This window comes from Grus americana, chromosome 29, assembly GCF_028858705.1.
Source record: "Grus americana isolate bGruAme1 chromosome 29, bGruAme1.mat, whole genome shotgun sequence".
NCBI lineage: Eukaryota > Metazoa > Chordata > Aves > Gruiformes > Gruidae > Grus > Grus americana.
Genome location: NC_072880.1, coordinates 3,298,125 through 3,312,444, shown reverse-complemented (window position 1 = coordinate 3,312,444; position 14,320 = coordinate 3,298,125). Strand labels below are relative to the sequence as shown.

At 72.1% G+C, this 14,320-nt stretch overlaps 4 protein-coding genes across 6 annotated transcripts; 3 read left to right on the top strand and 1 right to left on the bottom strand.

The window, feature by feature from the left end:
• The first annotated feature begins 224 nt into the window (after nt 1–224).
• Nucleotides 225–5,626, top strand: USP21 (ubiquitin specific peptidase 21). 2 transcript variants are annotated; one of them, XM_054806104.1, is made up of 14 exons: nt 225–311; nt 1,398–1,482; nt 1,555–2,362; nt 3,288–3,347; nt 3,597–3,720; nt 3,817–3,928; nt 4,033–4,170; nt 4,242–4,306; nt 4,401–4,504; nt 4,580–4,666; nt 4,747–4,825; nt 4,981–5,088; nt 5,183–5,297; nt 5,400–5,626. In XM_054806104.1, the coding sequence occupies exons 3-14, from the start codon at nt 1,580–1,582 to the stop codon at nt 5,488–5,490; spliced, it is 1,866 nt and encodes a 621-aa protein (XP_054662079.1). In that variant the 5' UTR covers nt 225–311; nt 1,398–1,482; nt 1,555–1,579; the 3' UTR covers nt 5,491–5,626. The 2 variants fall into 2 exon arrangements, with proteins under 2 accessions (XP_054662079.1, XP_054662078.1); XM_054806103.1 differs by lacking the exon at nt 1,398–1,482 and having other exon boundaries at nt 237–311.
• Nucleotides 5,627–6,079: 453 nt separating this feature from the next.
• Nucleotides 6,080–9,119, top strand: PPOX (protoporphyrinogen oxidase). Of its 2 annotated transcripts, XM_054806114.1 has the most exons (12): nt 6,080–6,281; nt 6,396–6,530; nt 7,001–7,116; nt 7,189–7,321; nt 7,415–7,559; nt 7,655–7,845; nt 7,928–7,988; nt 8,086–8,204; nt 8,300–8,413; nt 8,499–8,648; nt 8,732–8,774; nt 8,848–9,119. In XM_054806114.1, exons 1-12 carry the CDS (start codon nt 6,195–6,197, stop codon nt 8,982–8,984), a joined length of 1,431 nt encoding a protein of 476 aa, XP_054662089.1. In that variant the 5' UTR covers nt 6,080–6,194; the 3' UTR covers nt 8,985–9,119. The 2 variants fall into 2 exon arrangements, with proteins under 2 accessions (XP_054662089.1, XP_054662088.1); XM_054806113.1 differs by lacking the exon at nt 8,732–8,774 and having other exon boundaries at nt 6,092–6,281.
• Nucleotides 9,033–11,791, bottom strand: B4GALT3 (beta-1,4-galactosyltransferase 3). Its single transcript, XM_054806115.1, has 7 exons — nt 11,709–11,791; nt 11,280–11,620; nt 10,788–11,023; nt 10,526–10,716; nt 10,322–10,444; nt 10,011–10,115; nt 9,033–9,920 (listed from the first exon to the last, which is right to left on the bottom strand). The coding sequence occupies exons 2-7, from the start codon at nt 11,533–11,535 to the stop codon at nt 9,425–9,427; spliced, it is 1,407 nt and encodes a 468-aa protein (XP_054662090.1). The 5' UTR covers nt 11,536–11,620; nt 11,709–11,791; the 3' UTR covers nt 9,033–9,424.
• Nucleotides 11,534–12,830, top strand: LOC129197513 (translation initiation factor IF-2-like). Its single transcript, XM_054806003.1, has 3 exons — nt 11,534–11,612; nt 11,675–12,465; nt 12,692–12,830. Exons 1-3 carry the CDS (start codon nt 11,534–11,536, stop codon nt 12,791–12,793), a joined length of 972 nt encoding a protein of 323 aa, XP_054661978.1. The 3' UTR covers nt 12,794–12,830.
• The last annotated feature ends 1,490 nt before the right edge of the window (nt 12,831–14,320 follow it).

The following is a 14,320-nucleotide window of genomic DNA, read 5'->3' as shown; positions in this document are numbered from 1 at the left end:
CCGGGGGGGCGGGGGTGTCCTGGCTTCTCCACAGCCCTCGGGGGTCCGTCCGCCCTGCGCGACCCTACAATAACACTTAATCGGGGGTCGCTGCCCCCTTAAGACGACCGGGCGCGGCGGCCCCTTTAAGAGCGGAGAGGGACGCCGCTCGGTCTCCATAGAGACGCGGAGGCGTCAGGTGGGGGGGCGTGGCGCCGCCTCGGCGCAGGCGCTGTGCGGCGCGCGAGGCCGCCGGGGGCGGGGCGGCGGGCGGGAGGAACAAAGATGGCGGCGGGTGCTGCGGGAGTTGTTGCCATGGCGGCCCGCGGGAGGTACGGCGGCGGCGGGCGGCGGCGGGCGGCGGCCCGGCGGGGGCGGGGGGCACCGGCGTCAGCGGGGGGGGGGCGCGGGAGGGGGGCGGCGGGGCGCACCGGGGAGGAGGAGGGGCTCTGCGGGTCCGGGGGGAGGGGCGGGCAGTGAGGCCCGGAGGGGGGGAGCATCGATAGCCCCCGCCCCGCTCGATGGTGTCCCCCGGTACCGGGCAGGGTGTGGAACACGGGTGGGGGACAGGGCCCCGGGGGAGGCGGGGAGTGGTGCCCGTGGGGCGGGGGAGACGGTGCCCAGGAAGGCGGGGAGGGGGGTGGGGGGGTCACCAGAGCTGGGGACAGTGGCAGCGTGGGGTGGGGGACGGGCACAGGCAGGGCGGGGGTGTCCAGCACAGGGGACCGTGCCTGGGTGGGCCACGGGGAGCGGGCAGGGGTGTAGGGGCCGGGCAGGACAGGGGTCCCTGGAGCCCGGGACGAGCAGGACGGGGGGCTGGAGGCCTCTGCCATCGCCATGGCCAACCCTGCGGGGCCCTTCGCTCCGTCCGGCAGCCAAGGGCTCGTGCTGTGCCACAGCCCCTGCGGCTGCATCGCGGCCATCGTCCCCTCCCGGCGCTGCGCCTGCAGCGGGAATGCCATCCTTCCTTCCCTGCCTGCCGTGGCCGAGCCGGCGAGTGCCCGGTGGGATCGAGCTCCCCCCAGAGCTGCTCCAGCTGCTCCCCAGGGACAGCCATTGCTGCCAAGCCCTCCCCGGGGTGCACCGAGTGCCGGCTGCATCCGCGCAGGGCCTGCCCTGCACCCCCCCGGTGCTGGGTGCCACCCCGGATCAGGAGCCGGGGGATGGCTGCCTTGCCTTGCTGCCTGGACGCTCCGTGCGGTGTTTTGGCAGAGCCCGCAGCGGGCGGGTGGGAGGAACCTGCTCCCGGTGGTGCTGAGCATCTCCGTGACTCACCCGCCAGCTCGGGGAGCGCGGCACAGCACTCACCTCCTGCCGGTGCCACAGTAGCCGGGCGAGGGGGGCTGCGGGGTCTCTTTGGGGTCATGCCGTCCTCCGGTCCTATCCGGTGACCCAAAGTGTCTCTCCTTGTGCCGCAGGGCCCCCGCCAACGGGACTCTCCGGCCGGCCACTTGCCGCGGGGGGCTGTGAGCGGTGCTGGCGGGAGGAGGCGTGGCGAGAGAGGTGGGTGCACGTCCTGGTGCCCCCGTGCGCCGCCCGGCACTGCCGGTGTCAGCCTGGTCACTCTCCCTGCAGGGCTCCCCTCTCGGCCATCCCCACGATGCCCCAAGCCTCGGAGCACCGCGTCAGCCGGACCAGGGACCACGCCGTCGTCACCTCCCAGCCCAAGGCTGCTGCCAAGCTGCCCAGTAGCCACCGGGCCCTGAGCCAGGAGCGCCATGCCGCCGCCCTGGCCTCTGCTGCCGCTGCCAACGGGCTCTCCCCGGCCCCTAAGCTTCGCCTCCTGCCGCCCCGGCCCGGCCCGCTGGATGACCGTGGCAAGAAGCTGGAGCTGGACCGGGGTCGGGCTTCAAAACGGGGGGAGGCTCTCCGCAGCTCAGCGTGCCGGCGGGGGCCAGTGAAGGCGGACCATGCGGTGCGGGTGCCCGGCTCTCCGCAGGCGGGTGCTGTGCCAGGCAGTGCCTCCTTCTCCCTACCTGCCGGGGCCTCGCTGGCGGGGCGCGAGGCAGAGCGCCGGCGCAGCAACCTGGCCCGCTCCAAATCCATCAGCATCGGGGACCTGAGCCAGGGCGGCAGCAGTGGCGGCCGCGCTGAGGATGTGGCGGCGGTGCTGAGCCGGCTGGTGCTGAGGGACTGTGGCCACCAGCTGAGCGCCGGCTCGCTGGCACTCAGGAGGAGCTCCTCTCTCCGGAGGGTCAACGTCTCCCCGGGGCTGGATGGGAAGCATGCCGCCCCGCTGCTCTCCGTCCGGCCTGAGGGCTGCCTGAGGACTCGTACTGCCCCCGACACCCCGTACGCCCACAGCCCCGATGTCCCGGCACCCAGCAGCCCTGCCCTGGGCAGAGCCCCGGCACCCGGCAGGACCGAGGAGAAGGCGACAGCCGTAAGAGCCCCAGGATTTGTCCCTGGCTCCTGGTCACAGGGCAACAGCTTCGTTCCCATCGGGTGACGCCGCCGGGGCGGGATGGGGGTGCTGGTCTCACCTCTCCCTGCTCTTTTCCTCCTGGCGGACCCCCACTGCAAAAGGGTCGAGTCCCCTCGGCTCCGGGGGTGCTGGGGGCTGGCCGGTACCATGCTGTTTCCGCATCCGCCTTCTCCCTGCGGAGCAGCCGGGCCCTGTCCTCCACTCGCCCTGGGCCACGTGTGGGGATTAGGTGCCCTGAAATCCCGGGGCTGGGCCTGCGCTGGCCGGGGACGCAGCTTGGATCCCTGCAGCACATCCCCCACCGGTGGCACAGGGGGCTGCCCCGGCCCCGCTGAGCCGTCCTGCTCCCTGTGCCGCTCTCCCACGCCTTGCCGGCACGGTGTGGGGCAGGCAGGTGCGTTTGCCTCCGCTGCCTGTTCTCCGGGTGCCCGCTGTCCCAGAGGTGGCTCTCCCACTAATTAATCCCCCTGAGATGAGCCTCCAGCAAGGCCCAGAATAGCCAGGGGAAATCGGATCAGCTAATGAGCTGTGGCTTAGAGAGGCGGAAGGGGCCTGGCAACGCTGGTGCCGCAGTCCCATCCCGGCGCCCGGGCGGTGCTGGAGCCATGCCGGGGCTGCAGGGAGCCACGCTGGTAGAGCTGCCGCGCAAGCTGCACCGCACCCTGCTCACGAAGCGGGAGCTGCAGGGCCATGGCGCCGACATCTCCGAGTCGGTGGTACACACCGCCGTCATGGGGCTGCTGCTCGTTAGCGGCGAGGTGAAGCCTCCACAGCCTGGGGGGGGCCGTCCGTCCGTCAGTCCGTCCGTAGGAAGCCGAGGGGTGGCCAGAGGGGTTTGCTGCGTGGGGACGGGTCTCACTCCTGTCCCTTTGTGTCCCCGCAGACCCATCACACGCTGCTGCTGGGCTCGGGCCACGTCGGCCTCAGGAACCTGGGCAACACGGTAAGCGCCCTCGTCCCCATGTCCCCCGAGCCCTCCCGTCCCTCTGTCCTGGGGCGTGCAAGGGACCAGGGGTCCCCATGGGCTTGCAGCGGCCATAACAAAGCAGTTCCATCCCGGCGGGACTGGTGTGTCCCCAAGGATCCCCCAGCTCCTCGGTGGTCCCCACGGCACAGCCGGGTACGGTGGGGGACACGCTGAGGCCCGGTGGCCCCCCAGGGCATCACCACGTCCCTGTCGCTGTCCCCGCAGTGCTTCATGAATGCTGTGCTGCAGTGCCTGAGCAGCACCAAGCCGCTGCGGGACTACTGCCTGCGCCGGGACTTCCAGCAGGAGCAGCCCCCCGGCCCCCGCGCCTCCCAGGAGCTCACCGAAGGTGGGACGGAAACCCCCGCAGCTAATCCCCCCCCCCCCCCAGCTCTTATGTAAACCCCACTGGCGCTGACACCCGGCATGTTCCCCATCCCCGCAGCCTTCGCCGATGTCATCGCTGCTCTCTGGCACCCCGACTCCTCTGAAGCCGTCAACCCCGGGCGCTTCAAGGCCGTCTTTCAGAAATACGTCCCCTCGTTCACTGGATACAGGTGAGGCTTTGCCCCCCACATGCACCCCAAGGGACCCCCGGCGACTCCCCTGCCTCCCGGGGGGCCGGGGCAGCGGTGGGCACGATGGGTCCATCCCGCCGCAGCCAGCAGGACGCGCAGGAATTCCTCAAGTTCTTCATGGACCGGCTGCACGTGGAGATCAACCGCAAGGGCCGCAGGACGCCCAGCATCCTCTCGGACGCTCGGCGGACCCCCGCGCTGGAGGACCCAGAGACGCTGAGGTGAGGGGGGTCCCAGTGTGGGGGAGCCCCGGCCGTGGGGACGCAGCCCAACCGATCGTCCTTCCCCGCAGTGACGACGAACGCGCCAACCAGATGTGGAAGCGATACCTGGAGAGGGAGGACAGCAAGATCGTGGGTGCGCGCTGATGGGCAGGGGTGACCCCCCTGGAGCTCCCAAACCCCTTGGGGTACTCCTCTTTGCCCGGTCTCATGCCCTCTCTCGCCCCCAGACCTCTTCGTGGGGCAGCTGAAGAGTTGCCTGAAGTGCCAGGCGTGCGGCTACCGCTCCACCACCTTTGAGGTCTTCTGTGATCTCTCCCTGCCCATCCCAAAGGTAGGGATGGGGCAGAGCCCCCCCAGCCACCCCCTGTCCCCCTCATATCCCCCACCTGACCCTCTCCCCCTGCAGAAGAGCTTTGCTGGTGGCAAGGTCTCGCTGCACGACTGCTTCAGCCTCTTCACCAAGGAGGAGGAGCTGGACTCAGAGAACGCCCCGGTAAGAGGCTGGGGCTGGTGGCTCGGCACCCCTCGTTCGGCACCTCCGGCCCCCTCTCACCGGTGCCGTGCCGCCAGCAGGTCTGCGACAAGTGCCGGCAGCGGACGCGGAGCACGAAGAAGCTGACCATCCAGCGCTTCCCCCGCATCCTGGTGCTCCGTATCCTTTGGGGACCGGAGGGTGGGGGGCCGGGGGAGAGGACTGGGACCCCTGGAGCTGCTGACGCTGGCGGTGGGGGCTTGGGGGGGCATCCCCGGGAGCACGGTGCCATCCCTCCAGCCGCTCGGGGCCATGCTTCCCTTGACACTGCCCAGACCTGAACCGGTTCTCCACCACCCGCTACTCCATCAAGAAGTGCTCCGTCTTCGTGGACTTCCCCCTGCAGCAGCTCAACCTGCGGGAGTTCGCCAGCGAGAAGGCGGGTGAGACGCGGCGGGGGGAACGTGATGGGGGGAACACGGCAGGGGGGCACCGCCGAGCCCCAGGGGCAGCGCTGAGCCTGGCCTCCCACCGCAGGCAGCCCCGTCTACAGCCTCTACGCCCTCTGCAACCACTCGGGCAGCGTCCACTACGGCCACTACACCGCCTTCTGCCGGGACCCGGCCGGCTGGCGCGTCTACAACGACTCCCGGTAGGTGCCCCCCACCCCCACCGCCCCCCACCAGCTCGCCCGGGCCCCACGCCCCCACCCCTGCCCGGCTGCGGTGGGCGCGGGCTGAGGGTGCCGCCGCAGCGTCTCGCCCATCAGCGAGAACCAGGTGCCGTCCAGCGAGGGCTACGTCCTCTTCTACGAGCTGGAGGAGCCGCACGGCAGGAGGCCCTGAGCCGCCCCGGACCCCCAGCCCCTCCCCGCAGGGCCCAGGCAGCGGCCCCCAGCCCCCTGCGGCGGGGTGGGGACAGAGGGCGGGGGGCCGCAGCCCGCACTGCCCTGGGTGGGGCTTTTGTGAATAAATTTACTAAAAAAACCCTAAAAACCCCCAGTTTGGAGGTGCGAAGGGTTGGCCCTGGGTGGGAGGGGCGGGGCTGGAGCCAAGGGGCGTGGCGTGTGGGCTGCGGGGGCGGGGCTTGTTTCGCTGGGGGCGGGGCTAGTGGCAAGGCGCGAGGCTTGCCGTGGGGTCCGGGGTGGGCTTTGCGTGGGGGGCGTGGCTAGAGGCAGAAGGGGCGGAGCCTGCTTCAAGAGGAGAAGCGCGAGAGCTGCTGGAGGGGCGGGGTATCGAGCGCAGGGGCGGGGCTTGTCGGGCGGGCCGGGACGTAGGTCAGCGGGGGCGGGGGCGCGTTCCGCATTGCTGACTGGCCCAGCCCAGCCGCCGTAGCGCGCCAGTGGGCGGTCCCCGCGCCTGTCCGTCAAGGGACAGCGTGGTGCCATTGGCGCTCCGCCTCGCTAGCCCCGCCCTTTCCCTTATCAGGCGCGGAGAAGGGGCGGGGCCTGCCGAGCCCGGGGGCCGGGAGCGGCGCGGGCGGGGGTGCCGCTGTGCCGCTGTCCCGGCGCTCTGCACGGCCCCGCTGACCCGCCCGGCCCCGGTCCCTCATGCCGCCGACCGTGGCCGTCGTGGGGGGCGGCATCAGCGGCCTGGCCGCCTGCTACCACCTGGCCCGCGGCCCCCGCCCGCCCAAGGTGAGCGCGGGCCCGTGTCCGCGGGGGCCGGGCTGTCCCCGGTGGCTTGGTCCCGTCCCTGCGGGCCCGGGATCCCCAGCCGCCGTGTCCCCGGGGTGACCGTGCTGTCCCCAGGTGCTGCTGCTGGAGGCCAGCGCCCGCCTGGGGGGGTGGCTGCAGAGCACCCGCACCGCCGACGGGGCCGTGTTCGAGCACGGGCCCAGGGGCATCCGCCCCGGCGGGGTGGTGGGCACCGACACCCTGCACATGGTACGGGGGGCCGGGTTCGGGGGTCCCTGGGGCTTGGTTCGGTGTGACAGGGGGATCCCAGGGTGCTGGGGTCGGGGAGGGGGGTGTCTCTTGGAAGGGTGCTGGGGGACAGGGGGCCCTGGGTGGGTGCTGGGGTGTTATGGGGGCCCTGGGTTGGTGCAGGGTGCTGGGCCTGGGGGGGTGTCCCTGGGTGGGTGTCGGGGCCCCTGGGGGCACAAAGGCACGGGGGTCCCGGGGTGCGGCAGTCCGGGGGAGCCCTGGGGCTGGGTGCAGGGTGCCAGAGGGTGTCTGGGGGCAGGGTGCTGGGGGACAGGGGTCCCTGGGTGGGTGCCAGGGTCTTATGGGGTCCCTGGGCTGGTCCAGGGTGCTGGGGCCGGGGGGTCCCCGGGTGGGGGCCGGGGGCCGGCTGAGGCTGCCCTGGGGCAGGTCCTGTGCCCTCTGCCGTGCCCGTCCTGCCCGTGTCCCCGCAGGTCTCCGAGCTCGGCCTGGAGGGTGACGTCCTGCCCGTCCCCGGGGACCACCCGGCCTCCAGGAACCGCTTCCTCTATGTCGGCGGGGCCCTGCACAAGCTGCCCTCGGGCCTGGGGTAGGTGCCCACCCTGGTGCCACCCCGGTGCCACCCGTGGGCCGCCCTCCCTTAAGCTCTCGGTGTCCCCAGGGCCCTGCTGCGGCCAGTGCCCCCCTTCTCGCGGGCACTGCTCTGGAGCGGGGTGCGGGACTTGCTGGCGCCAGCCGGGACAGAGCCCGACGAGAGTGTGCACGCCTTTGTTCATCGCCGCTTCGGCCGGGAGGTGGGTGCCTGTGCCTGGCGATAACGCTGGGGGCTTATCGGGGCCTGGCAGGGCCCGGGCAGGGACCGCCCTCATCCTGCCGTGTCCCCACAGGTGGCCGACATTGCCGTGGACAGCCTGTGCCGGGGGGTGTTCGCCGGGGACTGCCGGGCACTGAGTGTCCGCTCCTGCTTCCCTGCGCTCTTCGAGGCCGAGCGGCGCCGACGATCCGTCCTGCTGGGGCTGGCGCTGGGCTCCGGTGAGCGCGGGGCTGGGAGGGATGCCCTGGGGGGAGGGCAGGCACCTCGGCACCGCCACTACAGCAAGAGGGGACGCCGGCATTGTCACCCACAGGGAAGGAGCGTGGAGCTGAGTCGGCGCTGAGCCAGCGAGCGCGGGCAGAACGCTGGAGCCAGTGGTCGCTGCGGGGCGGCATGGAGAGCCTGGCTGAGGCGCTGGCGGCCTTCCTGCGCCTGCATGGCGTCGAGCTGCGCTGCCACGCACCCCTGCGCCGCCTGCACCGTCACCCTGATGGCCGATGGCAGGTAGGGCCCTGGTGTATGTGGGGGTGCCGGGATGCCCGGGTCCCCTTCCCAGTGCCCCCCCCACCGCTCTCCTTCCCCCCAGCTCACCCTGGCAGACGGCACCGTGATGGCTGACCACCTGGTCAGTGCCCTCCCAGCCGCAGGTAGGGGTGGGGGTGCCGGAATGTCTGGGTTCCCCGGGGAGGGGACAGCAGAGAGGACAGCGTTGTCGTCCCCCCCCGACATCCCCTCTCCCCCCAGCCCTGGCTGAGGTGCTGCCGGCTGAGGCGGAGCCGCTGGCACAGGAGCTGCGGCGCATCCCTGCCGTGTCTGTGGCTGTGGTGAACCTGCAGTACGAGGGCGTCACATTACCCGTCACGGTGAGAGCAGCACCCACGGGTGTCCCCCGGCACCCAAGAGTGTTCCCAGCACCCACGGGTGACCCCATCCCGCTCCTGCCGCTGCTCCCACCCAGGGCTTTGGGCACTTGGTGCCCTCCTCTGAGGATGCGTCCCTCCTGGGCATCGTCTACGACTCGGTGGCCTTCCCCCAGCACGACGGCACGGGGGCCGCCTCAGTGCGGCTGACGGTGAGTGGCTGGGGATGGGGGCAGGGTGTGACAGGGATGATCCGGGGGGGCGGGGGGGGCTCACGGTGCTGTCGGTGCCGTATAGGTGATGCTGGGAGGCGCCTGGTTCGGGCAGAGCTTCGGGGACCCGGCAGCAGCATCACCATCGCTGCTGCTACAGCGGGCGCAGGCGGCCGTGCGGGAGCAGCTGGGCCTGGAGCCAGCCCCAACGCGCTCCATCGTCAGGGTGCACCAGGTGGGTGACGGCACTGCGGGGTGGGGGTCCGGGGGGGGGAGGGGGTGTCCCACAGGACTCACCAGCTGCTCCCCCCCTCCCAGGCCTGCATCCCCCAGTACACGTTGGGCCACTGGCAGCGCACAGGTAAGGGGGGGCCGGGGCATGGGGGTCCCCGGGCCCCGGCAGAGGTGCCCACCACCCGTCCCCATCCCCGCAGAGCGCATCGGCCGCTTCCTGGCAGAGCAGCAGCTGCCCCTCAGCCTCATCGGGGCCTCCTACGCCGGCGTCTCCGTCAATGACTGCATTGCTAGCGCCAAAGCGGCCGTTGGGCGGCTGGTGGGGCAGCCGCGCTGAGCCCCGGTGTCTCCGTGTCCCTTCCCGGCACCAGGCAGCCCCGCGGCAGTAGGACAAAATTTTTTTTTTATTGAAAAACCCTTATAAAGGTCCAGGGAGCAGCTCATAAATAGAATAAATAACCGTGCGCCAGCAGCGCAGCCTGCAACCGTCTTTGGGCACCCGCAGCCCCCAGGGAGATGGGGCCAGGCAAGCCCCTGGCTCACCCCAGCTCTGCCTGCACCCTTCTCCAGGGGTGCCCCCCAGTACCAGGCACCAGCCCCATGGCCAGCAGCTCCCTGGCAGTTGCCCCTGGGGCTTGTTGCTCCCCCCAGTCTCTCCAGTGAGGCCGCAGCGCAACCCGCCCAGCTGTGGCCCCCCCACCCCACGCACCACAGGGGTCCTTCCCGGTGCCGGGTTGCAGCAAGCAGAGTCCACGTGGGGGCTGTGGTGGCCAGTGGCTAGCGGGCACCTTGCGGCAGGCTCTGGTTGTCCCTGCGGGCGAGCAGGGTCCCCTCCTCCTGTGCCGCAGCCACATTGGTGCTGCTCCCAGGCTGGGCATCACCCTCCCTGGCAGCCTCGGGGCTGCGCTGGGTGATCCCTGGCGCTGGGGGGGAGCCAGCACCGCCCTGGGTGCCGTTACCGGCCGGCAGCTGCTGCGCGGTGGCTGTGGGCAGCCGAGGGAACAGGGACAGCCCCTGCTCCCCCCAGCCGGCGGCATCCCGGGGCAGCTTGCGCAGCATCTCCTCCCGGAAGAGGCTGGTGCTGCTGCGGTACCTCTGGCCCTCATGGCCCGGCACCGGCCCCCTGCGGCCCCGGCCGGCGCGGGGGTCCGTCCCGATGTCCACCGTGAGGTTGGTGTAGAGCGGGTGGAGGTGCTTGGCCAGCAGCGTGTAGGTGAGCGAGTTCATCCCATCCTGCGTCCACATCCGCTGCGTGCGGATCAGCAGGTCGAACCTGGGAGGGACAAAGGAGGGGGAATGTTACCGCCGAGCCCCTCGCCGGCCCACCCGTGCCCCTCGACAGCCCCCCCACAGCCCCCCCGACCTGTGGGGGTTCTCCTCGTTGCCTTTGTCGCTCTTGTGCTTCACCATCTTGTAGTGGCCGATGGAGATGGGCGGACGGGCAATCTTCATGCCGGCCAGGCGCACCCTACAGATGAGCCCCCGTGTCAGCTGAGGGTTCCAGGGTGCAGGGACGCTGTCTGCATCCCCCCCCCACCCCGTGCAGCGGCAACGGCCCCCACACACTCATCCTGCGCAACGATGCCATCCCAGGACCCAGCAAGCGGTCAGTGCCTCCCAGTGGGACACGAACGCAGGTGATGGTGAGACCAACAGGTCCCCGCAGCATCCTACCTGGTGGCAATGTCATCGTCCTCGCCGCCCCAGCCCCAGTACTCGTTGGGGAAACCATTGATCTTCATGTACTGGTCAGGGGTGAGGGCCGAGACCCCTCCAAAGTACTGGGGGTACGGCAGGCTGCGAGAGGGGGGAAGACGCTGAGCCAGGGCCGGGACCGGTCCCCTCGCTGCCGGCTCGCTCCCCGCTATGGTCGCTCACCTGTATCCGAATTTATTCATGGCGATGGAGACATGTTTGGGGTTCCAGGGGTCGCAGGTGTAGAGGTTGTGGTCGTTCTCGGGGATGAGGTCGACGTCATGGAGGAAGAGGCAGTCCCACTCCTCGTCTTTCAGCGCCTCCTTCACCCCCACGTTCAGCAGCTTGGCCCGGTTGAAGGTGGAGTTTCCTGCCTGGGGGAGAGGGGGCTGCAGCAGCGGCCCTCTGCGAGCCCGGCAAAGCCCCCTGTGCCCGCCGGACTCACCTGGTGCACGACGTAGATGCCGTACTGGAGCTGCTGGCGCTGCAGGAAGGGGTGCAGGTAGTAGAGGAGGTGGCCCAGGTGGGTCTCACGGTTGCGGTGGGGGATGATGACGGCCGTACGGGACCGGGGCTCACAGGTGGAGGGTTGGTACCGGCCGCCCTCCCGCACCGCCGGGTTCTTCGCCCGGATCTGCTCCAGCGTGGGCACCCGGCTGAAGCTCACCGTCAGCGGGCCGACTGCGCGGGGGGAGGCAGGGGGCTGGCGTGGGGCGGCACCCGCGAGGAACACGCATCCCCGGGGCCGCCCCCCTCCTGCCCAGAACCGTTTACCGGGAGCCTCCCCGGACCGGCCCTGCCCGCCCAGCCGGTCAGTCCGGGCCGGCAGCTGCGGGGCCGGTCCCTGCCCCGGCCGCTCTCCCTGTTCCGCCGGGGGCAGAGCCGGGCGCGGCGGCACAAGGTCAGAAAACCCCCGCGGGGGCGGCCCCGCACTCACCGAGGAACGGCGACCGCTCGGGGCAGAAGGGCAGGGGCTGCGCGGGGTCGGGGCGGGCGGGCTGGCGGGGCAGCAGCCGGCTGAGGTTGGCGTAGACGTCGTGGGTGCGCGAGTAGTCGAAGACGGGCCCGGCGGCGCGGCCGAAGAGGGAGGTGAGGTTACGGAACCCCCCCAGGGAGAAGTAGGCGACGAAGGCGAACTGGCAGCCGACCAGCAGGGCCAGCGTGCAGGGCCGCTCCAGCAGCCGCCGCAGCATGGCGGGGCCCGGCCCGGATCGCCGGGGGCCCGGATCACCGGGGGCGGCTGGGGGCGTCGAGGCGGCCGGGCCGCATCGCGGGGCGCTGCGGGGGAGGAGAAGGGTGAGACCCGCGGAGGGGGGTGCGGGGGTGGGGGAGCCCCGGTCCCGGCCCGCCCCCCACCCCCCGGTACCTGCCGGCGGTGGGAACGCCTCAGCCCCACCCGGCCGCCGCCGCCATCTTGGAATGGAGGGGAGAGCGCGGGGCGGGGCGTGGTGACGTGGCAGGTGTTAAAGGGGCCGTTCGGGAGCCGGTCACGCTCCCCCCGCGGCGGCTCCTGGGGGCGGGATCAGGGCGGGGACAGGGCCCCGCTCGGGCAGGATCAGGGCGGGGCGGTTCCACCCAGGCCCCTGGGGCAGGCTGGGCCCGGTGTCCCGGCTGGGGGTGGCAAACGGGGACGCGGGTCCCGGGGAGGGGAGCGGGCGGGGGCCCCTCGGGGTGCCGGAGGGACGGGAACGGGGGGGTGCCCGGGCGGGCGGCGGGACCCGGGGGAGCCCGAGCCGGCCGGGGGGGCGGAGCTCCGCGGGGGCCGCCCAAAGGAGGCGTGTCCAGAGCAAGCCCCGCCCCGTCCCGTCGCCGCGGCAACCGCGCACGCCACCGCCCTTCCATCTGCCTGCTGGCCCCGCCCGCACTGCCTGCGTCACGGCGAGGCTGCGCTCCGATTGGGCGCGGCGCTCGGGCCGGAAGTGGTGCGGCGGCGGGCGGGGTCCGTGTGCCCGCTGCTCACGTGCCTGGGCGTGCGCTGCCCGTCCTGCGCCGCACGTGCCACCGGGGGGGTCCCCGGGTTCCGTCCCCGCGCGCTGCCCCGACCCCACGCGTGCCCCCCGCCGCCCCTTCCACCTCATCCTGCTGCTGCTGGCCTGCCGCGCGCGCCGTCCTCGCCGACCCCGGTGAGCGCCCACCCCCGCCCGGGGCACCCACGGAGCCCCACGGAGCGACCCACCGCCTGGGTGCCGCGGGGGGAGCGGGTCCTCAGCCCCGCCCGGGCGCAGGGGTGGCCGCCCCGTTGCGTCCCGGCGAGGTGCGTGCTCGCGTCCCCGCTCCCCCCCCCCCCGCCCCGTCCCCACGCGTGGGTCCCTTCCCCGACGCCGCCATCGACTTCTCCGCCCTCCGCAGCGGGGCCCCGCGGAAGCCCGAGCGGGTGAGGCCGGGGAGCTGCGAGATGGGGGTGAGGGGCTGCGCTGCTGCCCCGCTCTGCCGGCGGCCGGACCCCGCTGAACGCGGAGCCAGGAGGGCTGGACGGTGCGTGACCGCTGCGAGGCCTGCCGCCACCGCCACATCCGCCACCGCCGCGTCCGCCACCGCCACATCTGCCACCGCCGTGCCTGCCACCACTGCGTGCACCGTGTGCACCATGTGCGCCGCCACTGCTGCTGGTAGGTGCCTCCGGTATGGCCCCACGCCGGGGCGCAAGGGGCTCTGCCACAGCTCATTCCAGTCCCCGGGCACCGGACAGTACACCGGGGACAGCAAGACCCCCACCACCCGTCTGTCTGTCCATCCGCAGGATCAACAACTGCGTCAGGGGGTTAAACCAGAAACACTTCATCCAGTTCCTCTTCTACAGGGGTGAGCAGTCGTGTGGGGGTCCCCGTGGGGCAGCCCCTCTCCTGAGTCCCCTGGCCAGGCCCCGCAGGCAGGAGCTGGGTGCTGGGGTGGGCGCAGGGCTGGTAACACCCACCCACCCACCCCTGGGGATGGCGAGGCTGGGGGCACCTGGCTGGGACCGGCGGGCAGGACCCCGGCAGGGATGGTGGCAGGAGGAGACGTTGCCAACAACCGTGTCCAGACATGAGTGGGGGTAGCACGGGGGTCCCGTCTCCCCCCTCTACAGAGGAGCTGGGCAGGGAGGGGAGGGCCGGTGTGGCGGCACCATGTCGGGACTCCAGGCTGCCCCACATCGGCTTCAGCCTCCGGCCCCGCTCTGACCCGTGGCCGCCTTCCAGGGCTCACTGCATGGTCCTGCTGCTGGAGTCCCTCCTCTTTGGGGCCTTTGTCACCATTGTGTGTTATGATCAGGTTAGCAGGGCGGTGGCGGGGGGCACCGGCACGAGCCGGGGATCGTGGGGGACAGCAGTGCGAGCTGGGGCAGCTGCATGCCGGCAGTGACATCCCTGTCACCCCCAGGTCGTGTCGATCGTCATGGACCAGATGCCCTGGAGCAGCTCTGCAGTCGGGGGCTGAAGGAGATGAACTGCGAGGGGCCACACTCCCCCAAACCCAAACTGACGCTGCTGCGGGAGGTGTTTGGGCGAGGTGCATGGGGCCGGGGAGGTCTGCGGGGCCGGGTCCCCCAGCACAGCTCACAGCTCTCCCCTTCCTCCAGCCAGGCTTCGTGCTCTGCTGGCTTTTCCCTGGGAGCTGCAGCCCCCCCGCAGGGGTGGGCCCCACGTACAGCCCCCCGCCCAGCCGCTACGTCTGAGCTCCCCGTGCCTGGCACACAGGAGGATGCTGGAAACGCGCCGGCTTTGTGCCGGGATGCGGAGCCACAATGGAGCTTCACCACCTCCATGCCTGGCAGCGTGAGCCCTCTGCCCCCCCCCGGGGGTGAAGCTGCCGCCCCCAAAGCCAGGGCACCCCCCCGGCAGCACCGAGCCGGTGCAGTGGTGAGGTCCTGGGGCTCCCTGGCAGAACGGGCGCCCGGCCCCACCATCCCTGGGGTGCAGCGCTCCAGGGGGGGCCCGGGGGGGGAGATTTTCCACCCCGGGATGACTCGGGGCAGGCTGGCAGCATGGCTGGGCCCCG

Coding starts and splice junctions, on each gene's coding strand:
- USP21 (XM_054806103.1), top strand. CDS start 265: ATGGCGGCGGGTGCTGCGGGAGTTGTTGCCATGGCGGCCCGCGGGAG. Junction 312..1,554: donor GCCATGGCGGCCCGCGGGAG/GTACGGCGGCGG, acceptor CTCTCCCTGCAG/GGCTCCCCTCTCGGCCATCC. Junction 4,307..4,400: donor GGAGGACAGCAAGATCGTGG/GTGCGCGCTGAT, acceptor TCTCGCCCCCAG/ACCTCTTCGTGGGGCAGCTG.
- PPOX (XM_054806113.1), top strand. CDS start 6,195: ATGCCGCCGACCGTGGCCGTCGTGGGGGGCGGCATCAGCGGCCTGGCC. Junction 7,560..7,654: donor GGGGCTGGCGCTGGGCTCCG/GTGAGCGCGGGG, acceptor TGTCACCCACAG/GGAAGGAGCGTGGAGCTGAG. Junction 7,989..8,085: donor CAGTGCCCTCCCAGCCGCAG/GTAGGGGTGGGG, acceptor CTCTCCCCCCAG/CCCTGGCTGAGGTGCTGCCG.
- LOC129197513 (XM_054806003.1), top strand. CDS start 11,534: ATGGCGGGGCCCGGCCCGGATCGCCGGGGGCCCGGATCACCGGGGGCG. Junction 11,613..11,674: donor CGAGGCGGCCGGGCCGCATC/GCGGGGCGCTGC, acceptor GGGGTGGGGGAG/CCCCGGTCCCGGCCCGCCCC. Junction 12,466..12,691: donor CGCCGTCCTCGCCGACCCCG/GTGAGCGCCCAC, acceptor CGCCCTCCGCAG/CGGGGCCCCGCGGAAGCCCG.
- B4GALT3 (XM_054806115.1), bottom strand. CDS start 11,535: ATGCTGCGGCGGCTGCTGGAGCGGCCCTGCACGCTGGCCCTGCTGGTC. Junction 11,024..11,279: donor CGAGCGGTCGCCGTTCCTCG/GTGAGTGCGGGG, acceptor CCCCCCGCGCAG/TCGGCCCGCTGACGGTGAGC. Junction 9,921..10,010: donor AACGAGGAGAACCCCCACAG/GTCGGGGGGGCT, acceptor TGTCCCTCCCAG/GTTCGACCTGCTGATCCGCA.